We start from the raw sequence: 27,727 nt of genomic DNA, 5'->3' as shown, positions 1-27,727 counted from the left end.
CAACACTTTTAAAACCAAATGTATATACACATTTATACATACACACATACGTGTACACATATACTGTATGTGAATCCATCACAAACTGTGCACCCCATCACAAAAGTTGGAGGATTTTGGAATGTGTGTAAGAGAAAGAGAGAGAAATACAGAATATGTCTGTAAGTGTGATACTGTGTGCATTGTGCAACCTGAAATATCAGCTTGTGCTTCATGAAATATTGTTCCTTCTTTACAGACAAATACTAGGTCATTTAAAGCAGTGGTTCCCAACTTGTTTTGCTTCAGGACCCAGATTTGACAATGGACAGAAAGTGGTTACCCAGTACAGTAAAAAGCTAATGTAATGTTCCATGGGTTATATTTTCTTTTATCTTGCATAGTTTTGTTCATGGTTTTCAAGTATAAGGGCATGTGTCAAGTCAAGTGATATTATTTTCATTGTAGATGTCAACAACAAGAGATACAGGAAGTTTTTTCTTCCCCTTTTTAACAGTTGATGAGCCTATTTATTTACTTCAGCCTATTATTTTTTTATTCATTTTATTTTCTAATATCAAACATAATTCAAACAGAACATATATTACACTGGAGGAAAACTTTGTCCATAAGTCTTGGAGGTCCAGACTTTCAAGCCTTTTATGTACTTGCCCTTATATTTACATTGCCATGCCATATTAAGCAAAGGTAAGACAATGATGCCTGCTCATTACTGTTGTTAGGTAAATGTAGCTAGTTTTCTCTATCTATCTATCTATCTATCTATCTATATATATATATATAGTATTTGTTATGAAAATAATAGTAGCCTAAACACATTTAGAAACTTTAACTATGCCACAGTTGTAATAAAACGAGGTCTAATAGATTCTACTTAATAGAATATTTAATATGAAACTATAAAATGTTTGTCAAAATACCACAGTTACTGTTTTTTGTATTTAAGACTGTCATCAATTTTAGCAAGGATGATAATGTTCTGAAAACGTTTATTTTGGCACATGGCACACAGGCACAGTGTTGTCATAGTTTCCTCATTAGTGCTGTTTAGCATGTTGGGGCTGTATACGGTTTGAAAGGTTTGACTTCCTTCATAGCTTTAAACTAGAAAATTCTCACTAGAATTGAAATGGGTCGCATCAGTTTTGTGGTCTCCGCTTCGATATTGAGGGAAGCCAGTTGACACCTGCTCCAGAGATAAAGTAGGTTAAAGCAGATAAATGGCGCGTGCGGCACTCGTGCGAAAACCAGGCCTGCCGTTTTAGATGAGAAGCATATTTAGCAAGCATAAAGGCCTTTGCGCACCAAACACAATTGGCCAATTTATTGCTGTAATTACAGTTTTTCTCAGATCGCTTTGGCTCATTTTTTTGAAACAGTCTTAATATTCTCTAAACTGTAAGTGCAATTGTCACAACTGTTTTATGGGACATCACAACTCTGTTGCATGTCTGCAAAATGTAGTAACTCACCCAAAATATTTAATTCATGCTTCAAAACCTAGTTATTGTGTCAGTAAATTGGCCAGTGCCACCAAAATGAAATGTTTTTTTTTGTCATTGTGTGAGCCGTAGATGTTTTTTTCACCATTGCAGTCAACCCTGGAAATGTTTGTTATATACAAATTGAATTTTTGTTCTACTTTTTTGTTGACACTGATTGCTTACTGTACTATACAAGGATGTCAGTTTTGTCTAGCTGAATGCTAATTTGCTAGTGCAAATTGTAGACAATTGTACTTACTCTTTTGCACACGTGCCAAAACACATGCAATTTTCTTGAACAAGAAATTCAAAACTGGTGTGAACAAGAAACTAATTGTTCATAGATTTGAACTTATTGTTTTGAAAAAAATCATTCTCATTCAAGAATTGAGCCAAAGCAATTGAGAAAAACTGTAACATTTTGAAAAGAAACAATGGATTCCTATGAAGCTGTTCACACCTGGAGCAAACATTTGCGTGCCAACAAAGCAAGTTTTTTTTTTTTTTTTTTTTTACATTGAGTGTGTCCAATTTTTTTCTTCTTCGCCGGTGATGAAATGCTCTGACCAATAAAACATGAGCTTTGGATCACGTGTCCGAAGCCGCTGCAGTTACCAAAACCTATGCAACTAGTGGCGCTAATGCAGAATGCAGAAAGCTGTTTTGACCACCGACATTAAATGGATAGTTCAACCAAAAATGACAATTCTCTCATCATTTACTCACCCTCATGCCATTCCAGATGTGTATGACTTTCTGCAAAACACAAATGAAGATTTTAAAAAGAATATTCCAGCTCTGTAGGTCCATACAATTGCAAGTGAACTGAATTCTGAATGGCCAGAACTTTGAAGGTCCAAAAAGCATATGAAAGCAGCATACAATTAATCCATAAGACTCCAGTTGTTAAATTCATGTCTTTAGAAGCGATATAAAAGGTGTGGGTGAGAAACCGATACATTTTTAAGTCCTTCGCATTCTTTGTGTACACCTATTGGGCAGGAAGGAGAATTTATAGTAAAAAGGACTTAAATATTGATCTGTTTCACACCCACACCTATTATATCGCTTCTGAAGATTTGGATTTAACCACTGGAGTTTTATGGGTTTTTTTAACATTTAAATGATAATGCTGCATCACTGCCTTGCATCCCCTTAAACTCTTTAATCTTATGTGGATTGTTTTCATAATTTATTCCATATTGCTGCATTTTTTGCTTTTGCATTTAACCTTACATGAGTTATTTTATATCTCTCAGATAATATATATTGTATCATCTTTGCCTTTGTATCACTTTAAAAAAACAACTTTAAGGATCTTATGTGGTTTTCTTCACCAGATATTAATATGTCGAGTGCTATCACTATGTGCCTTTATAAACCAAAAAAGTTGTGGTTTCTCCACAAAATTATGTAATCGTTATTGCTGTGCTATTATTAAATCATTAACAGCTGTGCTGCTGTTAGCAGTATTAAAGTGTCTAATAAATGGTCAGAGTGAAAATGGGTTTTGTGTCACGTTTAATTCGTAACGCAGGGTTTTGAGAAAATTTATAACAAGTAGATATACATGCAAATAAGATACAATCACTACTGCTCCAATTGACAACATTTGTTTTAACAGTCATTATGTGAGTGCATTACACAGTGATTCTAAACAAATGTACATAGCACAAATACATACATTACGTGTGGCAGTGGAATATAATCATTATTGTTCCAATTGATAATTTTGTTTCAATATTATTTTTTACACTCGATTCTTTCTAATCACCCCTCAGACCATGTATACATGATAATACTGCCAGTCAACTTGTCCATCAGGTGAACTGAAATAGTTTGAGAAACGTTGAATGTTTCCTTTCTTGTTGAGCAAATCAACAACAAACTCATCATCGCTGCTGCAGCTTTCTTTTTTCGATCTGCTCATTATGTCGATTGCTTGCTAGTCTTTTGTATTACGATTTCATGGTTGTTTAGCAAACTTGTCACATAGTTCTTCTCAACCGTTAGGGGCAAATGGCAGACCAACTTAAAGGTGCTTTGCACCACCTACCGTACCAGGGTAAAATTGCTTGACAAGTAGTGCCACCTATTGTAAAGGCATGAATGTGTTAATGGTGATCAGTCGCCTCTTTTTCTACGTGAAAAGACGATTAATTTTGCATTATCACGTCGCCTCTGGTGTGCAAAGGCCTTAAGGCAGCGAACGCGAGACGAATATGATTACATTTGCCATTGTGGCCCGAAATTTCACTTGGGTGGCCACCAAAACATTTTCCATAGTGGAAGAACCCTGGCATTGTTCTTTTCCTGCTGTCCGTGACCCTTTATGAACAGTCCTGCGACCCTCCAGTTGAGAAACACTGCTTTAAAGTATTCCTCTGTGATACATTTGTCACACAGAGACACTTAGTGTAGCGATAATGAGATTTGATAATTACTATCTCCCAGCCTAATAATGATCTAAAGCACTTTATAAAATCAAGTCTTTGTTTAGTCCCGGTTCCTGGTGTTCCTGGGTGAGTGCTGGTTTTCAGGTTGAGGATCTACATTGGTTGACCTCTCAGTGTCCATTTGTGAATGTGTCTGTGCAGTTGAGTTGGCACGTGATGTGTTCCCATCACTCTCAAAGTCAGTCTCTTGATCTGAAACAAGACCAAGCCCTGTATGACACAGCTGTCTCTCAAGTGCTGTAATTCTCTGCTTCAGTCTGCTTTGAGTTGCCGTGAACTCTCCCAGCAACCGGGCAAAACGTGTCTGTAGAACATCCAATGAGCCCTCCAGACGTTCAACCTTCTCATCCGTATCCATTACAAGCATCCCTCCCTGTGCGGCAGCACTTTCATCCAGAAGTCCCTGCTTCCTCAGAATCTCCCTTCCACGCTCTTCCAGAACTTTCTGAGCATCTGGGTATTCAGTTACAGCCTCCATTAGGTCATCCTTTGACAGGCAGAAAAGGTCTGAGTAGCCGATACTACGAATGTTAGCCGTTCGCCGGTTTCCCATTTTGCTGCCCTGAATGTTAAGAATGCTAATCTCCCCGAAACATCCTCCAGCTGTTAGCAAAGCAAACTGTGTCACTCCATCATCAGCAACAACTGCTAACTTTCCTTCTTTAATTATGTACATCTCTTTTCCAATATCTCCTTTTCGACATATGTAGTCGCCAGGACTGTACACCTGGGGGCGCAGTTTTAAAACTAGCTCAACTAACAGCCCAGCCTCACAATCCTGAAAGATGCGAACTTTCTTCAGAGTGGATAAATGAACATTGATAGCAATTTCTGCACGTAGCTTGTCAGGAAGATTCTTTAAGACTTCCTGTTCATCAACTGCTTTCTGATTAGTCCAGAGGTAGTCAAACCATTTGATTACACGTGTCTCAAGGTTGCGGCTAACCTTGCGGAAGTGCATGTAATGTTTAATAGCATCGATCCGTGCCTGAAACTCTGCCCGTGTGGCGTTCATATTGGAAATCATGGAACCCACATTACCTACGATGGTGGCAAAGATTAGGACTCCAACAAGAAAGTCAAACACCACAAACACATACTCCTCATCCCGTACAGGTGGTGGCATTTCACCAATGGTGGTGAGCGTCAGTGTGGACCAGTAGAAGCAGTACACGTAACACCGTTTCAGATCTCCGAACTCTGGGAGTGTAATGTTGGGGTAAACCCACTGATCAGACCCAAAGCCCAGAGACTTCGAGATGGCATAGTAGATGCAGGCATTCCAGTGAATAATGACCAGGATGTAAAGCACCAAGTTCCAGATACGGAAGATGTTTGGGTAGTTGGTTCTTGTCTCTGTTCGGTTAAAGAACTCGAACATACGTGAGAAGCGCAGGAGACGGTTGAAGCGGAGTTGCGGTGTATTGATGCCCATGCTGATGTAGGCCAGGTCAGTGGGGAGGATGGAGATAAGGTCCATTTTGAACTGAAAAGTATTAATGTAGCTGTCCTTCAGTTTCGCCAGGTCCTTCACCAGAAGTCCTTGCTCCAGGTAACCTAGGAGGGCATAATAAGAGAAAAACACATCATCTATGTTGGCAGTGTGATCTAAATCAGAAAAACTTCTACTGAAAATGGCATGATCTTTGACTATGAGACTGTCATATCTCGTACTGTAAAGTTCCTTGTTTTTTTACATAGACCAAAATGTATTAGGAGTCAACATGATCACACGGGAAGTTGGCATGTTGTTTCAGAGAGTTCCGATATGTTATCTGATGAATTCCACTGATGTTATAATAGTTAAGGTTTGGATTGGGGGGGTATAGTTTATCAAATATGCATTCCTGTTCTCTGTATTAAAGCCCGTACAGCTGAAAACAACACACTTCACAACTTGCTTTTGGCGCCCCTCCATGGACATTACACCCAGAAAATTAAGCTCACATGTGCCCATACAAGGCTTAACATTAAATTTCTTTCTAACTGGACACTGTGACTAGAGGTATTTCAAAGTCAATAGCCACTCAGTTTTTCACTGGCCAAAATCCCCTGTCCCACAAAAAGTGATGAAACTAACTGAAGATTGAAAACTGAAAATTGCATGCATTTGTTTTGGACATTGTATTTGAACAAAAATGATATGAGTTCAGCAGTACACGAGCCTAACGATGTAAGTAATCTCTTAGAATATCTAAAGGCAAGCAAGGAGTAGGACAGAACAGGAGGAAAACTTTGTCAATAATTTGTCCATTTGTCCATGGAAGTCCAGATTTTAACCCCTTTAACCATTCTAAAATGTACTTGCCTTTATAAAAATGTATGATTGCTCTTCCATTTTTTAACAGTGGCATTTGTAATGATAAAGCCATTGCCACAGGTTAGTCCATGGATGGCTCCACATTACTGTGGTTAGGCGAATACTTAGTCTTTCTAAAAAATCAGCAACAGTATTTATGAAAAACTAAGAGCCTAAACATGTTTAGAAACCTTTAACTACAACTTTCACAGTTAATAATTCCATGGAGTATAAAAACTGATTAAACTCAGTAACTATTTACTTTCATTGCATCTTTTTCCATAAATGGAAAAATACATTAATCTTTTTCATGGAAGAAAGTCATAAGGGTTTGGATCAAGATAAATGTGAATGAATGATGACAGAATAATTAGAAATAATAAAAATGAAGTCTTATAGATTCGCCCTAATCGATATAATATGCATCTATACCAGTTACCAGTTAGTGTTACTACAGTAAAAATGTGTATTTTTTTAAAACGTGTAATCGATGCAGGGCGCACTGTTCCCTTACAACTCAGTACACTTGACATTGCATTTATTAACGCAATGTCTCATTCCCTTCGTCTCAGGGAACCGAGGTTACTTACGTAACCGAGACGTTATCTCTTTATCTCGTCAGTGCTGTTTATAATGTCAGGACTCTATAGCAGTTTGAGAGGTTCGACTTAGATGACATTACTCTGCCGTCACACCACAGGAAACCACGTTTCCGCGTTCTTCGAGCAGCAAATTTCAATGTTGGAAATAGGCATCGCTGCAGTTTTAATAATCTTTTAAGCTTTATAGAATGTAATAATGTCTTTTAATGTTAATAAAAGTTATTATAAATGGTTTATCTATGATTTACAGTGAAGAAATTATGTGGGGTCTTTTCTGAAATATCAGCAAAACAAGTTTAAACTTGGTTCAATGAGCCTGTATGATAATGTTGGACATGTAATAGGTTGATGAATACACATCCTCACATGTTTAACACACTTCTAAAGCCTAAGAAATGTGATATATAAAAATAAAAACTACCACTAGACATGTCTTTACTGCTTAAATTATTAACCCACATACAATAAATAATACTATTCTTACTTCAATATGATCATATTCCATATCAAAACTTAATAACAGCTGTTTTCGATTGAACAATATTATTTACTGCATTCAAAATAAATGCAAAGACATAATTTTTGCTGTTCGACATTATTTTTATTCATTTATCCTTTCACAAACAGTAGTCCATGCACTGTGGTGGTGGAGATACGATCTGTTCCTCCCTTTATATCATATATGGTGGTCCTGATAATATATGATATCATTGTTAGATTATATTTGACCTCATATCTATCACAGTAACAGCACTTAGGAGATTAAAAAGTTTGCAAACAGAGTTTACGTAAATTCTTACGTAAGTTAATATCCACCAACAGCACCTGTGGGTCAATTGTGTCTAATTGAGCAGACACGACACCAGTTATGGTGACCCGTGAAATATCATATTTTATGTAAAATCCTGTGTTTTTCCTGATGCAGAGATCTAGTGGAAATTTAAAGAAGCCCCACTCTCCAATAATCTGTGGAAAATAAGGTGTTTGAACCCCACAAACAGCACTATTTGGCCAGTTTCAGCGCAATTTGAGCAAAGCGCCCATAGACAGCAGTTCTTTTCTAGGCAACCAAAGAACCCGGAAGGGTCGGGGCGGAGCATTTGTTTGTAAACAGTAACTTCATCTATAGAGCTTTTTACTAGAACGTTCAAGAATTCAAATGGTTCTCATAAGTTTTCTTGGTCTCCGCTGGCCACCACGATATCAAAGCCCGCCTGAATCACGCAAGTTTCGTTCTGCGCTTTTTCAAACCTCTGGCTCTATTTCTGGAGCACACTGAATGTATGCAGTGGTGGTGTTGTGCCTAATTCCGACTGCCTGGCTGGAGCCTAACCCCCTTTGCGTGCACGCGCACAGTAATGCTGTGTTTCCTCTAGATGACAGTAAAAACTCGGAAAATTCGTTCAAAGGCTTCTCCCTGTTCAGTTGAGTGGACAAATCATGTTGTTTTACCTGTAGATGGCACTCATGTCATTTAACACATTGATGGGTCATTTGAGGTAAATTTCTTGGTTTGCTTGAAAGTAAAATCAGTATGAGTATAATTTTACACTACAGTGTCAGCTGCTCACGAAATGATGACATATTTTTAAAAATATTTTTCTTTGTCATTACTACACGCTATACAAACTCATGCAATGAAACTATATTGTACAAATTCCAAATTTGTGTGTTTAACATGCATGATCAATTTTTTTAGTAGTATTTTAATACATAAACCTGTTAATTCTAAATGATATATGCAGTAGTCACAGGAAAAGTGCTGTAATTGTAATCTTGCAACATTCGCAGAAAAAAGAAAAAAGAAAAACAAAAAAACATTGTCATAAACCAGACTAATATATGTTTATTACAGATATAGGTTTGGTGTAATCAGGTGGATTAATAAATGCAACACTATATGTTCCATAAAGCATTTGTTTGTACTGAAATAGATAGTCTTATTATTCAGGGGGGTAACAACTGGGCAGAGTCATTTTTACCCACCTGCCTGGATTCTACATCCATCATTCTTCTGGCTGGATGCTCAAATAGTCATAAAAATAGGTTTAGTGGATTAATAAATGCAACACTGTATGTCACATAAAGCACTTGATTGTACTGAAATAGACAGTCTTATAATTCAGGGGGGTAATAGCTGGGTGGGATAATTTTTACCCACCTGCCTGGATTCTACCTCCCTCATTCTTCTGTCTAGCTGCTCAAAAAGTCTTCAGAATGGATTGGTGGATTGATACAAGCAACAATGTATGTCCCATAACACATTTGATTCTATTGACATAGTCTTATTATTCAAGGGGGTTCAAATTTGGTGGGGTCATTTTTACCCACCTGCCTGGCTTCTACCTCCCTCATTCTTCTAGCTGGGTGCTCATATAGTCATAAAAATAGGTTTGGATGATTAAAACAAGCAACACTTCATGTCCCATACTGCATTTGATTATTTTGACATAGAAAGTCTTATTATTCAGGGGGGTGAAAACTGGGCAGGGTCATATTTTCCCACCTGCCTCGCTTCTACCTCCCTCATTCTTCTAGCTGGATGCTCAGATAGTCATAAAAATAGGTTTGGATTATTAAAATAAGCAACACTTCAGTATTATTTTTGAGGATGTTAATTATTATGTGGAATAATTTTTACCCAACTGCCTGGATTCTACCTCCCTCATTCTTCTGTGTAGGTGCTCAGAAAGTCATAAAAATAGGTTTGGTGGATTAATAATACAACACTGTATGTCCTATAGAGCATTTGACTCTTTTGACATAGAATGTCTTATTATTAAGGGGGGAATAACCAGGCGGGGTCATTTTTACCCAACTGCCTGGCTTCTACCTCCCTCATTTCTGTCTAGATGTTCAGATAGTCATAAAAATAGGTTTGGTATATTAACAGAAGCAACACATTTGACATACTGCATTTGATTCTTTTGACATAGACATTCTTATTATCCAACTGGGTGGAGTCATATTTTCCCACCTGCCTGGATTCTACCTCCTTCATTCTTCTGTCTGGGTGCTTAAATAGTTTTTAAAATGGGTTAATTCTTTTTAGTGTATTCCCAGGTTATGGTAGCCAGTAGCCACAATTGTTTACATTATCATAAACTTTTAACATGTGTGTGAGCCTTTGCAGTTTGTCTTCATAGACTGCAAGAGAGTTAACACAATCTATGACTTTGTGTAGAGGAGGTCCATTAGAGAGGTCAAAGAGGTCATAATAGTCCCTCTCAAAGAAGTGTTGTCTAGAATATTTAGCATGGTAAACACACTCAAATCTAAAATCATATCACTAAATAAGCTAATACAGAAATGTTTTCTGTATAGAAAACATGTCACACCAGTGCAAACTCAACCAAACTGTGGCGAGCAAGGCGGGGCCGAGCGGCGTCTGGGCAGAGCGAGGCTGAGAAGTGGTGATTGAGGTCCACCTGTGTGCCACACCGATCTTGTGTTCCAGTGAGGGGTGGTGGGAGTATTTAAGGAGAGGAGACAGCAGCAGACGAGAGAGAGAGAGAGAGACGCACGAAGCTGTCTGTATGTGTGTGTGTGTGTGTGTGTGTGTGTGTGTGTGTGTGTCTGTGTGTCAGTGTGGCGGATGCTGAAAAGCAAACCTTTACTGTACTGCTGAAAAGCAGTGTCTTATTGTGTGCGACTGAAAAGTGCAACAATAAATGTCTACGTGTTTTGTCAATTCAGCCACAGCTTCCTACTTTCCTTAATTGTTACACTGGTGCTGAAATCCAGGAAGGAGGAAGGATGAGCCGTCAAGGAGTCCTCGCCACTGACTGAGGATTGCGACGCAGAGGGAGTGCTTGATCCATCAACCGGCAGCCAAAAGGGATGGTTGAGGGGTCTAGTGCCATACCCCAGCGTCGTGGACGGAAGCAGTACAGCGAGCAGAGTGCCAGTTGACGGTGTGTCCGGGGCTGGCAAGCCCGTCTCTGTCTCCTCTCTCTGCTTTCTCCTCTCTCTCACTATTCTCCCCCTCTCCTCTTCCTCAGATGCTTGTGACAATCCACCAAATCCATTTTGAAGACCCCAGTTTGAGCACCCAGACAGAAGAATGAGGGAGGTAGAATCCAGGCAGGTGGGTAAAAATTATCCCACCCAGATATTACCCCCCTGAATTATAAGACTGTCTATTTCAGTACAATCAAGTGCAGTATGGGACATACAGTGTTGCTTGCGTTAATTTTTATGACTATCTGAGCAACCAGACAGAAGAATGAGGGAGATAGAATCCAGGCAGGTTGGTAAAAATGACTGTGCAGTAATTACCCCTCTGAATAATAAGACTATCTATTTCAGTACAAACAAATGCTTTATGGGACATACAGTGTTGCACCTATTAATCCACCAAACCTATTTTTATAACTATATGAGCATCCAGCCAGAAGATTGAGGGAGGTAGACTTAAGACAGGTGGGTAAAAATAACCCTGCCCAGTTACTACCCCATGAATAATGAAGTTATTTATGTCAAAAGAGTCAAATTCTTCATTTGACTTATAGTATAGCATAATATGGTATATATAGTATAAAACATTTTTATGACTATCTGAGCATCCAGGCAGAATAATGAGGGAGTTAGAATTTAGATAGGTGCTGAAAATGACTCCACTCATAATAAACAGATATTATTCTGGTAAATGGCAATGTTTTTTTTTCCCCGCCAATGTTAAAAGATAGGCAATTACAGCACATTTCCTTTGACTACTGCATGTATAATTTAAAACTAACAGGTTTATGGAATAAAATACTAATAAAATAAATATGCATGTTAAACACACAAATTTGTGAATTTGTACAATATCGGTTAATTGCACGAGTTTGTAACATGTAGTAATGACAAAGAAAATATATTTTTTTAAATATGTCATTATTTCGTGAGAAGCTGACAATGTAATGTAAAATTCTACTCATACTTATTTTACTTTCAAGCAGACCAAGAAAACGACCTCAAATGACCCCTCAATGTGTTAAATGACAATATAACTGTGGCCATACACACCTTTGGCAAGACATTTGAAATGAGGAGGTTTGAAAGCCATTGAGTTTCATTTCTGAGTCTATGGTGCCATCTACAGGTAAACCAACGTGATTTGAGTTTTTACTGTCATCTAGAAGAAACACAGCGTTACTGTGCGCGTGCACACGAAGGGGGGTAGGATCCAGCCAGGCAGTCGGAATTAGGCAAAACACCGCCACTGCCGATTTCTACCCGTGGGTTGGCGGGTGTTAAGCCCTGTGCCCATATGTTCATCAACATTTACCGCTTTGGCCACTGGGGTCAGTGTTTCGCATTTCGATAAGCACAGACCGAATTTAGCTAAAGAAATGTCAACCTACTGTTTCCACTTTCACTGTGAGATCCGTCTGTATAGGAGTTCAGCACCCACTAACCTTTTACTGAATAATACAGTATTTTTACTAAATTGTTGTGTTTACCATCTCACCATTGATATTTTAAAGGGATAGTTCACTAATCATTTACTCACCCCTTTGCTGTTCCAAACATGTATGACGTTCTTTCTTTCACAGAACACAAAAGGACGACAAGTAGAATGATCGCCTCAATCACCATTCACTTTCATTGCATCTTTTTTTTCCATATAATGAAAGTGAATGGCCATACTTCTGCGTAACATCTCCTTTTGTGTTTCATGGAAAAAAGAAAGTCATACGGGTTTGGAGCAACATACTGTATCACTTTAAGTTGAAAAAACAACAGAGCCTGTTTGACTTTCTCTAGTGATTGTGCAAAAGTTTAGGAACTTAACATCTTGCTTCCGAAACCGAAAGTTTCTTACATTATTTTCTTTCACTTTTTTTTTTTTTTACACAACTCGGGGAAAAAACTACCTGATGTCTTACTATAACAGATTGAACAAAGCAGTAAACCATAGGGGGTTGTAATTAATACGAGATAAGCCTACAAACCACAATATACGTATCTAAAGTGACTGCAATTTTGAGAATATATATACCTGTCCTTAGCCGCATACATGAATCCAGTATGTAGATAAAATCACATATATAGTCCAAAACCAGCCAGACAATGGGATTCTCAGTCTGCAGCTGATCAAAACATGCCCTACACACATATAGGGAGACAGAAAACAAGAACCAAAATATACTGATAACCTGAAGATAACCATAAGAAATATTATTATAAATATAACGTTTAGAAATATTATTCTAAACACACACACACATCCATACAGTCAGTCAAACAGTGTCTCAGAGGGCTGTTCTGTTTATGTAAGAGTGACAAGCGTAACAAAGAGCCTTACAGCATTACAGCAATTAGTTACGCCTGCAACAAAGCATCAACACATGGGACTGTGGACTTTTTAACGGTTGATTAGGAGCACATTAACAAAGGGTATCAATGAATATGTAAAGGAGAAGGTAACATAGAAAGGTCATACCTGGCTACAAGCAGAACCCAGTTATATAGCACAGCTGCAGCAATGAAGAACAGCCAGTAATAGTACACATCATCAGTGGAAGAAATTATAAATGTCTCCCATTTCTTCCTGTGAGAAAAACATACATGTGTGTTGCATGAGGAATGAGCTATTTATTCTCTCTATGTTTCCTATTTTCCTTTTTCATTTGTCAGTCCAGGTAAAAAAAATAAATAAATAATATAATAAGATAAGGTGCTTCAATATACAGTGAGTGGCCCCAAAACTGTATTTGGACACTTAAGCTATATTTGAAAATGTATCAATTTTATTGCATTAGATAACAAAACATCAAACCAAGTAACATTTATTTAAGAACGCCATTCTAGCAATAACATTAGGTATTTCATCAATATCATGTGGTCAGTGGTGAATGATCAGACTCCGGTCACTGCCATCTCACTTGATGCGGAAAAGGCGTCTGATATGGTAGAAAGATTTTGGAAATATACAGGTTTGGGAATAAGTTTATTGGATGGATTAAGTTACTTTATAGACACCAGATAGCGGTGGTACAAACAAATGGATTCATTTCAGATTATTTTACTCTGGATAGGGGTACCCGGCAGGGTTGCCCTCTTTCCCCATTTTTGTTCTGTCCTGCCCTGGAACCATTAGCAGCCACGATAAGACAGGAGGATGATTTTCCAGGGGTGGTGGCGGGAGGTATGGCGTAAAAACCTTTGCTTTACGCAGATGACATTTTATTATTCGTCTCTGATCCCACTAGATCTATGCTTTGCCTCCACAAAATTATTAATTCCTTTTCTAAGTTTTCAGGATATTAATTTTGAACCCTTTATAAAACAGTTTTCGAGTGATGTGGATAGGTGGGCTTCATTACATTTATCTATGATTGGGAAAGTTAATGATATTAAAATGAATTGTATTCCAAAATTCAATTACTTGCTGCAGTCTCTCCCTGTAGATGTCCTCCTCTCTTATTTCAAGCAATTTGATAGCATAGCAAAGTCCTTCATTTGGAATGGTAAGCATCCCAAATTACATTTCAATAAGTTACATAGGCCGATTGACAAAGGTGGGCTAGGCCTACTCAAGATTTTGTTTTATTATTATGTATTCGGTCTCAGACATTTGGCTCATTGGTCACTTCCACCTGAGAGAGCCCCTCCCTGGTTCTGTATAGAACAGGAAGTTCTTGCCCCTATTTCGCCATTGAAGAGCCTCTCTATCAAATTAATCGGTGAGGTTAAGTTACATCCCGTTATCTCGCATTTGCATGCGGTATGGACAAAAGTGTCCAGATTGTTTAATTCGGACATTTTTTAAAATGTTGCCTCGAGCATATGGCTGAACCCCAAATTATGCATCAACAATACCCCTTTTTGCTGGTCGGAGTAGATTGGGAGGGGGGTTACTACACTCGGTGACCTATATGAGAATGGAGTTTTGAGATCCTTTCAAAATTTGGTTCAACTTTTTGGGATTCCTAGATCTCAGTTCTATAAGTATTTACAGCTGCGCCACCTGCTCTGTACTGTTTTTGGGAGTAGTTTACACCCCCCTAAAGCGGCAGATACTCTGGGAGGGGTGATTACTGCTTTTGGAAAAGGTCATGAGGCATCAGTGTATAACTCCTTGCTAATTCAGAGTCTGGGGGACGGAACTTCAACTTCTCTTAAGAGATTATGGGAGAAAAATCTAAACTTGGCATTGGAGGAGGGAGTGTGGGCTAGAATTCTAAAAAAACGTCAAATCTGCATCTAGAGATGCAAGGGTTCGCCTTATGCAATTTAAGAATTTACATGGAGTCTATTGGACCCCCTCTAGACTGCATAGGCTTGGTCTTAAAGACACACCCACCTGCTGGCGATGTCAATCAGAAGATGGAGACACGACCCCTGTCTTTTGGGGTTGTGTTAAAAGTCAAGAATTTTGGTTGAGGGTCCAGAGTTTTATGGGTGACATATTAGGTACTCAAATCTCATTTTGCCCCAGACTCTGTATTTTAGGTGATGGGGCGGACATTGATGTAGGGGGTAAGTACATGAAGAATTGGATCCTGGCTGGTGTAATTATAGGCAGACAGGCTATCCTTAGAGGATGGAAGTCAGCTGGAGCCCCCTCGTTTCGTGAGTGGTACGAGGAGATGGGCAGGGTAGCGGCTTTGGAAGAGTTGTCATATAGAAGGCTAGGCAACATGGATATGTTCATCTGGAGGTGGGGCGGATATTTGGCCTTTTTGGAAGGCTCTCGGGGAGGGACAGTGGAGGGAGACATGATGTTTTAAATGTGTGTGTTGTAGACTTTTTGTTTTTGAACGTATATTTTCCATTATGTATTTCTAAATATTTTCTGCTGTTTTACTGTCTTTTTTGTGTCTTTGTCAATTACATTTGACCTCTGGGGTATCTGTTTGTGTTGGGTGGGGTGGTTAATGTTCAGGAGGAAGGGTTGTAAATAATATAATGTGATTCTAAATATTTTGTTATTTTTTATTATTATTATTATTATTATTATTTTAAATATTTTATATATATATATATATATATAATATGGAATCAATAAAACTGTTAATAGAAATCAAATCTCTGCCTGTCTCTCACAGAACAAGCTGCTGGATGACAATCAGTCAGGCTTCAAAAGTGGACACTCCACCGAGACTGCCCTGCTGTCTGTCACTGAGTCGCTGAGACAGGTGAAAGCTGAATCCAGATCATCCGTCCTGATACTACAGGACCTTTCTGCAGCCTTCGACACAGTCAACCATCAGATCATACTATCCACCCTCTCTTCCCTGGGCATCACAGGAACTGTGCTTGACTGGTTTCATTCCTATCTCTCAGGTAGGTCCTTCAAGGTAGCCTGGAGAGGTGAGGTGTCCAAGCCACATCAGCTACTTACTGGGGTACCTCAGGGTTCAGTGCTTGGGCCACTTCTCTTCTCTATATACACAACATCACTGGGACCCATCATTCAGGCACATGGTTTCTCTTACCATTGCTACGCTGATGACACACAACTCTACTTGTCTTTCCAGCCCAGCGACACCACAGTGACTAGTCGAATCTCTGCCTGCCTGGCAGACATCTCGGCCTGCAACTTAACCCAGCCAAGACTGAACTCCTTGTCTTTCCAGCCAACCCTGCTGTTGAAAACAACCTCACCGTGCAGCTGGGTGCAACTACAGTAACGCCTTCCAAAATGGTCAGAAATCTAGGGGTAACCATTGATAACAAACTAAATTCCACAGACCACATCTCAAAGACCTCAAGATCATGTAGATTTACACTCTACAATATCAGGAAGATAAGACCCTTCCTCTCTGAACATGCCACACAACTTCTAGTTCAGTCACTTGTCATAACTAGACTGGACTACTGTAATGCTCTCATTGCAGGCCTCCCTGCATGTGCAATTAGACCCCTGCAAATGATCCAGAATGCAGCAGCACGTCTGGTCTTTAATTAACCAAAGAGAGAGGTCACGTGATGCCATGCAAGGAGCAGACGTGAGCGATGAGCTCTGCGCACTTTGCTAAATTTTTAATTATTTTCATGTTATAATTTGGTGAAATTTGATACACCCAGTTACACATTTGCTCTTTGAAGCAAAACATGGTAAAGAAGTCAAAATCCTCGGGCGAGACATTAAAGGACACTTACGTGTTCAGGATGAAAGCCCCGACAGGCCTACAGACCGGGGACTCGATTTGGATGGCGCGGCGGGAGAAGGAATCCAGCGGCAGTTTTCCAACATGACGTGATGTTGACGAAGATTCTTGCTGACTTGGAGGATCTCGCTGTAATACGTCGATCGATTACGGTGATGGAAATAAAATTCTCTGAGCTAGTTACAAGAGTGACTGATGTTGAAAAACAAATCGATGTTCTGGAATCTTCAGAGAGGGAATTAACTGCTAATCCGCCCGCAACCAAAGTTGATTTGGAACATCTCCTTGAAAAGCTTGAATATCTTGAGAATAGAAGCCGCAGGAATAACGTTCGAATTGTTGGAATTCCTGAGCATGAGGAGGGCAGAGATATGGTGAAATTCCTAGTTGAGTTTTTCCCGAGTCTGCTCGACATAACAGGCCACAAGCTGGAAATCGAGCGAGCTCACAGAGTCCCAGCTCACAGATTTGCTGAGATCATCCAAGATCATCAATAAAGATCTTGTGTTGCGCCAGGTGAGGAGCAAAGGGAAACTTTCTTGGAAGAACCATAATATTTTCTTGTTCCCGGACTTTGCGAGTTCGACAAGAGAGAAACACGATCGGTTTAAGGAATGTACGAAACTCTTACATCGGCGAAAGATCTCGTTTGCTCTGATGTTTCCGGCCAAACTGAGAATAGAAACGAAGGTCGGTCGCAAAGTATTTACATGTCCCAATCAGGCAATGTCTTTTACTGAATCAATGGCTGAGTAAACCGTTGGATGTTTCTCATGTGAGTGGGTCGACTCGCTGTACATACTCTTGAGGAAGCTGGGCGACATTTTGGTTTTTTTGCGTTGTCTCCGCCGTGAGGCTGGAGCTTGTTTTGTGAATAACACTTTTCCTTAAAGAAACTTTTGCATTGACGGAAGATTACTTTGCATTGAAGTTCCCGGCCAGTTTGAGAGTGGAGACTACAGATGACCACAAAATATCTACATGCTCACACAAAGGATGTCTTTTATAAAGTTGACGGATTATGTAAGTCATTGTATATACTTTTATGTGGCCTCCGAGTGAATTGACTCGACCATCCGGGGAACCGGGATGCCGGTTGTGTTTATTTTTGTGTTGGCTCCGCCTAGCGGCTGGAGCTTGTTCTATTGAATAACACTCCTTTGGAACAGCTGTGGATTAATCTGTTCATTCTTCGTGCTTATTCCTCCTGCTGGCTGTAGTTTGTTTTGTTGAGTTTTTTTTACGGGACATTGAACGATTACGTCATCCATTGAATTCATAACAGCTGGCTCACTGAAGATTCATTTGTCTGTCCGAGGAATCTGAACGGTTTTATATCAGCTGGAATTTGTTTTGTGGAAGATCACACCTTTGAGACAGTTCTGTGAATGAATCTACACATTCTTTGTGTTCATTCTTCCTATTGGCTGGGTTTATTTTACAAAGTATTTTCTGTTATGTAATTTTGCCTCACAAATTTTTGAGGCAAATTGAGCAATCTGATGGCAAAGTTGTCGTGGGGGCTCTCGTAGGCGTTCATGGACCTTTTGAGTTTAGAGGGATTGACGCCGGTTGGCGCTTTCGTGTGCGGGGTTAATGCGCACGTTTTTCTTTTTTCTGTTTGTTTTGTTCGGGGGGAAGTTTGGGGTTTGATTGTTTCACTAATGGGGAATGTGGTCTGTATAATTTTGTTTTTGACACATGGTTTATTTTTTTTATTATATCAATATGTCAGTTGTTAATATGAGTGTACTATCTCTCTCCACATGGAATGTAAATGGGTTGGGGCACCCCATAAAAAGAAGGAAGGTTATTTCTTTTCTTAAATGTAAGAAATATGATATAGTGTTTCTTCAAGAAACACATCTCTCCCCGCAGGAAGCTGAAAAATGTGGGAAGATTTTTAGTGATGGCTCAAGTAAGAGCAAGGGAGTCATTATATTGGTAAATAAACATTTACAGTTCAAATGTCTCAAACAGACTAAAGATAAATTAGGGAGAGTCATTATTGTTTATTGTATTTTGAGGGGTTGGAAGTCGGTTGGAGCACACCCGTTTCAGGAGTGGTGCTCGGAGATGGGGAGAGTGGCGGCCTTAGAGGAGGGGTCTTATAGAAGACTGGGGAATCCGGATCTGTTTGTGGGAAAATGGGGTGGATATTTTGAATTCTTGGAGGGTTCTCGGGTGGAATAGTGGAGAGAGAGGGATAATTGTTGCTGTGTGTGTAAAGGTTGATTTTGGCTAATAATAATTACGCACCTAACGCTGATGATCAGGGCTTTTTTATAGATCTTGAAGGGATGTTGCAAGCAGCTGGCACCCCTCATGATATAATATTGGGAGGAGACTTTAATCTTTTGATGGACTCAGTCCTTGATCACAGTGAAGCAAAAGTGTGTAAACCCCCTAGAGCAACATTGATGCTTCACAGGATGTGTAAAAATCTTGGTCTTATGGATATTTGGAGACTTTTGAACCCATCTGGTAGGGACTATACATTTTTTTCATTAGTCCATAAGATTTATTCTAGAATATATATATATATATATATATATTTTATATCCAGATCCCTCATTTCATCTGTTGTTGATTGCTCAATTGGAAATATCTTAGTCTCAGATCATGCCCTGGTGAGTTTAGAAGTGTTGCCATATACAGAGAAAAAGAAATCATATAGTTGGCGCCTTGGTGTCCCTTTTGCAAAATCCTGATTTCCAACAAATGTTAAAGACTGAAATCAATGTTTATATGGAGACCGACTGGTCCTCGGTATCCTCTGTGGGTGTGGCTTGGGAGGCACTTAAGGCGATTCTTAGGGGTCGGATCATACAGTATGCCTCATTCATCAAAAAATCCAAAGCACAAGAACTTGTGGAGTTGGAAGGAAATATTAAAAGTGCCGAGGCAGAGCTGAAGCGCCATATGTCATCTGATGGCCTCAGAGAATTGACCCGATTTAAATACAGATATATTACTATTTTGTCGCGGAAAGTCCAGTTTTGGTTATTCAGGGCAAGACAGTCATATTTTGAGTCGGGTGACAAAGCAGGGAAGATTTTGGCTAGATATGTAAAGCAGAGAGAGTCTCTTTCTGTCATTCCCTCAGTGAAATCTGCTGGTGGTGAAATTTTTACCTCAGCCATTGATATTAATAATGCTTTTAAAGAATTCTATCTTGATCTTTATAGTTCCACGTCTTCGTCTACTGATGAAGATATTAGAAACTCTGTGGAACCATTAGATCTTCCTAAACTGAAGACTGAGCAAAAAAAACTCTCTTGATTCTGAGATAACCTTAGAGGAGCTTGACGAGGTAATTAAGTCCCTAACTACTGGCAAGGCTCCAGGGCCAGATGGTTTTGCCGCAGAATTTTTTTAAATCCTATGCTACAGAAATGGCTCCACTTTTGTTAGAAGTTTATACTGAATCATTAAAGAATGGAAAGCTTCCTCCAACCATGACACAAGCCCGGATCAGTCTGATTCTTAAAAAGGACAAAGATCGAAGTGAGTGTAAAAGTTACTGTCCAATCTCCCTGATCCAACTAGATGTAAAAATATTGTCAAAAATTTTGGCTAACCGATTAAGTAAGGTTATGACATCTCTTATACATATAGATCAGGTGAGATTTATTTGGGGCCATAGCTCTTCTGATAACATCAGGCGTTTCATCAATATCATGTGGTCAGTAGCAAATTATCAATCTCCGGTCACTGCCATCTCACTTGATGCCGAAAATGCATTTGATATGGTAGAATGGGATTATCTTTTTAAGATTTTGGAAATATATGGGTTCGGGAGTATATTTATTGGTTGGATTAAGTTACTTTATAGACACCCTGTAGCAGCGGTACAAACAAATGGATTAATTTCAGATAATTTTACTCTGGATAGGGGCACTCGGCAGGGCTGCCCTCTTTCCCCTTTATTGTTCTGTCTTGCCCTGGAACCATTAGCAGCCGCAATAAGAAAGGAGGATGATTTTCCAGGGGTGGAGGCAGGAGGTGTGGCGCATAAGCTTCTGCTTTATGCAGATGATATTTTATTATTTGTCTCTGAACCTACTAGATATATGCCTTGCCTCCACAGAATTATTAATTCCTTTTCCAAGTTCTCAGGATACAGAGTCAATTGGTCTAAATCCGAAGTTTTGGCTTTGACAGCGTACTGTCCTGTAACGGCTTTTCAGCCAGGCACCTTCCAATGGCCCAAACAGGGCATTAAATATTTGGGGATTTTATTCCCAGCAAAGTTGTCTGATTTAGTTAGTGTTAATTTTGACCCTTTAATAAAAAGATTTTTGAGTGATGTGGGCAGGTGGGCTTCATTACATTTATCTATGATTGGGAAGGTTAATGTTATTAAAATGAATTGTATTCCAAAATGCAACTACCTGTTACAATTTCTCCCTGTAGATGTCTCCCTCTCTTATTTCAAACAATTTGATAGCATAGCAAAGTCCTTCATGTGGAATGGTAAACATCCCAGATTGCATTTCAACAAACTGCATAGGCCGATTGACAAAGGTGGGCTAGGCCTAACCAAGATTTTGTTTTATTATTATGCGTTCGGATCCACCTGAGAGAGCCCATCCCTGGTTTTGTATTGAACAGGAAGTTCTTGCTCCTATTTTGCCATTGCAAAGCCTTTCTATCAAACTAACCGGACAAGTTAAATTACACCGTTATCTCGCATTTGCACTCGGTATGGACAAAAGTGTCCAGAGTGTTTAATTTGGACATTTATTTAAATGTTGCCTCGCTTTTGGCTGAACCCCAAATTATGTATTAATAAATCCCCTTTCTGCTGGCCAGAGTGGATTGTGAGGGGGGTTACTACACTCGGTGACCTATATGAGAGCGGAGTGTTGAGATCTTTTGAAAAAAATTTACATCGATTCTACTGGATACGCTCTAGATTATATAGGCTTGGTCTTAAAGACACACCCACCTGCTGGCGATGCCAATCAGAGGATGGAGACATAACCCATGTCTTTTGTGGGGGTGTTAAGATCCAGGAGTTTTGGTTGAAGGTTCAGAGTTTTGTGTGATGTATTGGGCACTCGGGTTTCATTTTGCCCCAGACTATTTTGGGCAATGGGAGGTCATCGATATTGAGAACAGACACATAAAAATTGGGTCCTTACCAGTGTCATGATTGCCAGACAGATACTTTTAAGGGGATGGAGGTCGGAGTGGTGCTTGGAGATGGGGAGGATGGTGGCCTTTGAAGAAGGGTCATTTAGAAGACTGGGAAATTGAACTTGTTTGTGGAGAAATGGGGCGGATATCTGACATTGCTGGATGTGTGATTATTATTATTTTTTTTGTGTGTGTGTCTATAATCATGTACGACCACTGTGATGTTGTTGGGGGCCAGGGTGGGGTTGGGGATTTGGAGGGGGAGGGGTGATAGTGGGGGTTAATTGTTGATTCTGTGTATATATGTTTTGTTTTTCTGTGTTCAATATGTGAATCAATAAAAAATTGTTAATCAGAAGAAGAAAAAAAAAAGAACACCTTTCTAGCAAACATTTCTCGAAAAGAAGATTGTTAGGTTTTAAATGATAAAACAATATATATATATATTGTTTAAAATTATGACCAAAAGTATTAGAAATTATCGGCAAAGTTAGTGGAACATGTTCTTAAGTTTATGTGATCAACTACACCTGTGTAGTTAGATTATTACATCCACTAAAATGACACTGGAACCAGCTGGTTAAATGTAATTAAAAAATGGCCAAGAAAAGTGCAAGTACTTATATATATATATATATAAAGGTCCAGCATGATTTATTTTGAGATGCTACTGAGTTCTATATTTTGTTATCTAATGTAATGACAATACATTCATTGTTAAATGTGACAAAATTGTCCAAATAAGTTTTGGAGGCACCTAATACTGTATATGCCACACTGTGAGTTGAGCCTAGTGTTATCTTTGTGTGTATGTGTGTTTATGTAGGTACTTGCATTTGTGTATATGTGTGTTATAGCTGAATTACTTTATATTTCCTTTAGTGTTGCCGTTGGCATCTGGTTGGTTGTTGCTGATTCGACTGGGTGGGGCTTGTACTTCGGGTCCTCGGAATCTCTCCAGGAAAGAATCTGGTCTCTCCTCCTCCTCTATCAGACTTCTGTGTGCCCAGTCTCTCAGAGTGACCACCAGACTCACCAACCTGGATAGTGCTCCTCTGCCTCTAAAGGAGTTTCTAGATGGCCCATCTTGAGGCTCCAGTGCCGCTACTCGCTGCAGCTCAGAGGAGGTGTCATCACACACAGACTGAGACCTGAGAAAAAATAAAGGAGGGATGGAGACCAAACATGTGTTAGAGTGGGAAATACAGGTGCATCTCAATAAATTAGAATGTCGTGGAAAAGTTCATTTATTTCAGTAATTCAACACAAATTGTGAAACTCGTGTATTAAATAAATTCAATGCACACAGACTGAAGTAGTTTAAGTCTTTGGTTCTTTTAATTGTGATGATTTTGGCTCACATTTAACAAAAACCCACCAATTCACTATCTCAACAAATTAGAATATGGTGACATGCCAATCAGCTAATCAACTCAAAACACCTGCAAAGGTTTCCTGAGCCTTCAAAATGGTCTCTCAGTTTGGTTCACTAGGCTACACAATCATGGGGAAGACTGCTGATCTGACAGTTGTCCAGAAGACAATCATTGACACCCTTCACAAGGAGGGTAAGCCACAAACATTCATTGCCAAAGAAGCTGGCTGTTCACAGAGTGCTGTATCCAAGCATGTTAACAGAAAGTTGAGTGGAAGGAAAAAGTGTGGAAGAAAAAGATGCACAACCAACCGAGAGAACCGCAGCCTTATGAGGATTGTCAAGCAAAATCGATTCAAGAATTTGGGTGAACTTCACAAGGAATGGACTGAGGCTGGGGTCAAGGCATCAAGAGCCACCACACACAGACGTGTCAAGGAATTTGGCTACAGTTGTCGTATTCCTCTTGTTAAGCCACTCCTGAACCACAGACAACGTCAGAGGCGTCTTACCTGGGCTAAGGAGAAGAAGAACTGGACTGTTGCCCAGTGGTCCGAAGTCCTCTTTTCAGATGAGAGCAAGTTTTGTATTTCATTTGGAAACCAAGGTCCTATGAGAAGCTCATAGCCCAAGTTGCTTGAAGTCCAGTGTTAAGTTTCCACAGTCTGTGATGATTTGGGGTGCAATGTCATCTGCTGGTGTTGGTCCATTGTGTTTTTTGAAAGTCACTGCACCCGTTTACCAAGAAATTTTGGAGCACTTCATGCTTCCTTCTGCTGACCAGCTTTTTAAAGATGCTGATTTCATTTTCCAGCAGGATTTGGCACCTGCCCACACTGCCAAAAGCACCAAAAGTTGGTTAAATGACCATGGTGTTGGTGTGCTTGACTGGCCAGCAAACTCACCAGACCTGAACCCCATAGAGAATCTATGGGGTATTGTAAAGAGGAAAATGAGAAACAAGAGACCAAAAAATGCAGATGAGCTTAAGGCCACTGTCAAAGAAACCTGGGCTTCCATACCACCTCAGCAGTGCCACAAACTGATCACCTCCATGCCACACTGAATTGAGGCAGTAATTAAAGCAAAAGGAGCCCCTACCAAGTATTGAGTACATATACAGTAAATGAACATACTTTCCAGAAGGCCAACAATTCACTAAAAATGTTTTTTTTATTGGTCTTATGATGTATTCTAATTTGTTGAGATAGTGAATTGGTGGGTTTTTGTTAAATGTGAGCCAAAATCTTCACAATTAGAAGAACCAAAGACTTAAACTACTTCAGTCTGTGTGCATTGAATTTATTTAATACATGAGTTTCACAATTTGAGTTGAATTACTGAAATAAATGAACTTTTCCACGACATTCTAATTTATTGAGATGCACCTGCATCTGTTTACATATTAATTTTGATATACAGTATAAGAGATATCACACACAGGCACATGTTATGAATCATCATGGTGACTTCTATTGTACATTGTCTTATATGGTATTTTATGGAATATTCTGTGTTAAATACAACTTAAGCTCTATTAACAGGATGTGTGGCATGCTGCTGATTACACCAGAAAAGGATTTTGAATTGTTCCTCATGGCTGTGCAGTAATGTACTTACAATGCAAGACTATGTGGCAAATGCACAGGAGGCTTAAAAGCAGAAATGTGAAGCTAATTTTTTTTGTTAAAGCACTTAGACAAATTAATCAGTAAAGATGTTTATTATTAGTTTTGTTAAGTTGTTAAAATTGTCCTTTTTGGGACTATTATTTTTAAGTGTATTAACTGGTTATCAATCTCGTGGTATTAAAAAGTGATTTATGGATAGTTATGTCACACCTCTTTTTGGTATCCTTGTGTGGATATTGTGTGAAAGGGACCATAGGCAGGTTACCAACATGTTGGTATCATTATGAGGACATTAAGTCCCCAAATAGATAGATAAACAAAACCACACACACATACTGTACCTCCAAAGTTGTGGCAAAATGGCTTAAGGACAACAAAGTCAAGGTATTGGAGTGGCCATCACAAAGCCCTGACCTCAATCTTCTAGAAAATTTGTGGGCAGAACTGAAAAAGTCTGTGTGAGCAAGGAGGCCTACAAGCCTGATTCAGTTACACCAGTTCTGTCTGGAGGAATGGGCCAAAATTCCAGCAACTTATTGTGAGAAGCTTGTGGGAGGCTACCCAAAACATTTGACCCAAGTTAAACTATTTAAACTATGCTACCAAATACTAACAAAGTGTATGTAAACTTCTGACCCACTGGGAATGTGATGAAAGAAATAAAAGCTGAAATAAATCATTCTCTCTACTATTATTCTGACATTTCACATTCTTAAAATAAAGTAGTGATCCTAACTGACCTAAGACTGGGAATGTTTCCTACGATTAAATATCAGGAATTGTGAAAAACCGAGATTAAATGTATTTGGCTAAGGTGTATGTAAACTTCTGACTTCAATTGTACAATCACTGACCGACTGAGTACACTCTCTGCTCGGTCCTGATCATCCTCTTGAGTTTTTACTGAGAGACGATGAGAGCAGGGAGATCCCTCAGATGTGGCCTGTCCCATCATACTGCACACACACACAAAACACAGGCACACAGGTTACTCTGATTTCCTCACTACATGCGCCTTTACACTCTGACTCTACTTACAGTATATCTACTACAAAGATGTTTTTAGCACTTCAAACTTCTCATGAGCATGTTAGAGAGAAAGAGAGATGGAGACACAGAGGTAGAATGCAGTGGGACAGCAGTTCAAGGGAGTTACCAGTGAACATTTCTCACCTGGGAATGTGGTCACTATGACGATCACCGCAGCTTACCATGAGAGATAGACAGAAAAGGCAGTAAGAGAGAATTGATCAATTACTCTTCCAAAAACTGCACTGTAAAATATCATTAGTTGACCGTACTTAGATTTTTCAAGGCAACCGGTTTGCATGTTTTTCTAAGTAAATGTACTTTTTTGGCTCATGTAAACTGAATTTAATTTTTTAAGTAACTTTAACTTGTTACAAGTAAACTCATCTGTGATTAAAGTATCATTGTTTTATTTAATTATTTAAATTAGGTTATTGAACATTTTATATGGTATAAGGAGCCATATGGCATAATGGATTCTCCTAAGTACTTCTTAGTGTACATAAATCTGCACCTATGTAAAGTACAACTGAGAAAAGAATAGTGGCTTAAATTTAACAGGCTCTAAGTTCACCAGAGGTAACACTAATCAACCTAATGGTGACTTCACTCAAATCACAACTATCAACCAGCTACAACAAAACAACTACAATAGTCATAAGAATTAAAACTATATTATTTTTTGAATAACAATGATTCTTTTTCTACACAAGTTCCCTTGTTTTGACCAAACATGCATAATTTATTCAAGCGCAAGTGCTTATGGCTATTCCAGACAGCCACTATTTTGTACTTGATAATTTTGAGTTAGTAGTACTTAGAGCTAAAGTTTAAAGAACATTTATATTTGAGTTAAGATTCCAAAATGTGACATTTCAAGTACTGTTTAATGAGGACCACTTAAATGTTTTTATTAATGACAACTTTAGGATTTAGAGAGTAATGGTAACTTAATTAAAACTAGTAAGAATAATAAAAACTTAAGCTTAAGTTATGTAATCTATTTATTTAAAAAAAAAAATACAAGTTGTGATAAGTATTAGTATTAACAGTGTGGACTGAAATATGATCTCAATGGTATTGTGTAAACAGTTTTGGAGAATGAGATGGATGGATGCTTGGTGGATTAATGCATGGATTGATGATGCCGTGTCCAGCTCAATGTTTTTGTTAATTGGCTCATCATTAAAGAAACACAGAACACAGAATGACACACAGCTCCTTTCCCATGGGACAAACACACACACAGCTAACGTCTCACGAGAAATCATGGTTGCTAACAACCATCTTTCTGTCTCGCATACACACACTGTTGGCGTCTCTTATTCTAAATCACAGTAAATTCTCTGTTACTACAACACTTGTTAGGTGTTTAATGTTTTTAAAACCGCTTTTATAGTAAGATGTTACAGTAAGACATTTCACATACTTTCGTACTGAATAGAGACACAAAACTGCTTGAATGAAACTTCATTTCAAAGAAAAAATAATTAATAAAAACTGTTGTATCCTGAGGTTGAAAAGAAAAAACTCACTTGGCCACAAACATTCACTCATGAAATAATAATAATAATAATAATAATAAAATATACATCAGGTTTACTTA

General features: G+C 38.9%; 1 protein-coding gene and 1 long non-coding RNA gene across 3 annotated transcripts; one reads left to right on the top strand and one right to left on the bottom strand.

The window, feature by feature from the left end:
* The first annotated feature begins 565 nt into the window (after positions 1 to 565).
* LOC127429321 (uncharacterized) lies at positions 566 to 23,106 on the top strand. Its single transcript, XR_007895263.1, has 3 exons — positions 566 to 687; positions 15,880 to 16,117; positions 22,969 to 23,106. It is a non-coding gene; the product is annotated as an uncharacterized LOC127429321 (long non-coding RNA).
* Positions 3,387 to 26,047, bottom strand: cnga2b (cyclic nucleotide gated channel subunit alpha 2b). Of its 2 annotated transcripts, none has more exons than XM_051678155.1 (5): positions 25,943 to 26,047; positions 22,953 to 23,230; positions 13,272 to 13,379; positions 12,828 to 12,934; positions 3,387 to 5,497 (listed from the first exon to the last, which is right to left on the bottom strand). In XM_051678155.1, the coding sequence occupies exons 1-5, from the start codon at positions 26,045 to 26,047 to the stop codon at positions 3,981 to 3,983; spliced, it is 2,115 nt and encodes a 704-aa protein (XP_051534115.1). In that variant the 3' UTR covers positions 3,387 to 3,980. The 2 variants fall into 2 exon arrangements, with proteins under 2 accessions (XP_051534115.1, XP_051534105.1); XM_051678145.1 differs by having other exon boundaries at positions 22,953 to 23,237; positions 25,947 to 26,047.
* Positions 26,048 to 27,727: the final 1,680 nt, after the last annotated feature.

This window comes from Myxocyprinus asiaticus, chromosome 3 (genome assembly GCF_019703515.2).
Source record: "Myxocyprinus asiaticus isolate MX2 ecotype Aquarium Trade chromosome 3, UBuf_Myxa_2, whole genome shotgun sequence".
Classification (NCBI taxonomy): domain Eukaryota; kingdom Metazoa; phylum Chordata; class Actinopteri; order Cypriniformes; family Catostomidae; genus Myxocyprinus; species Myxocyprinus asiaticus.
The sequence above is the reverse complement of the archived record's forward strand: the minus strand, read 5'-3'. Positions and strand labels throughout refer to the sequence as shown.

Bases quoted from the DNA above. Each gene is read 5' to 3' on its own strand.
- cnga2b (XM_051678145.1), bottom strand. From the start codon at position 26,047: ATGATGGGACAGGCCACATCTGAGGGATCTCCCTGCTCTCATCGTCTC. The intron at 13,380-22,952 runs GTAATTCAGCTA...TTTTTCTCACAG, and splicing joins AACACTAAAGGAAATATAAA to GAAGAAATGGGAGACATTTA. The intron at 12,935-13,271 runs GTATGACCTTTC...ATATGTGTGTAG, and splicing joins TGGGTTCTGCTTGTAGCCAG to GGCATGTTTTGATCAGCTGC.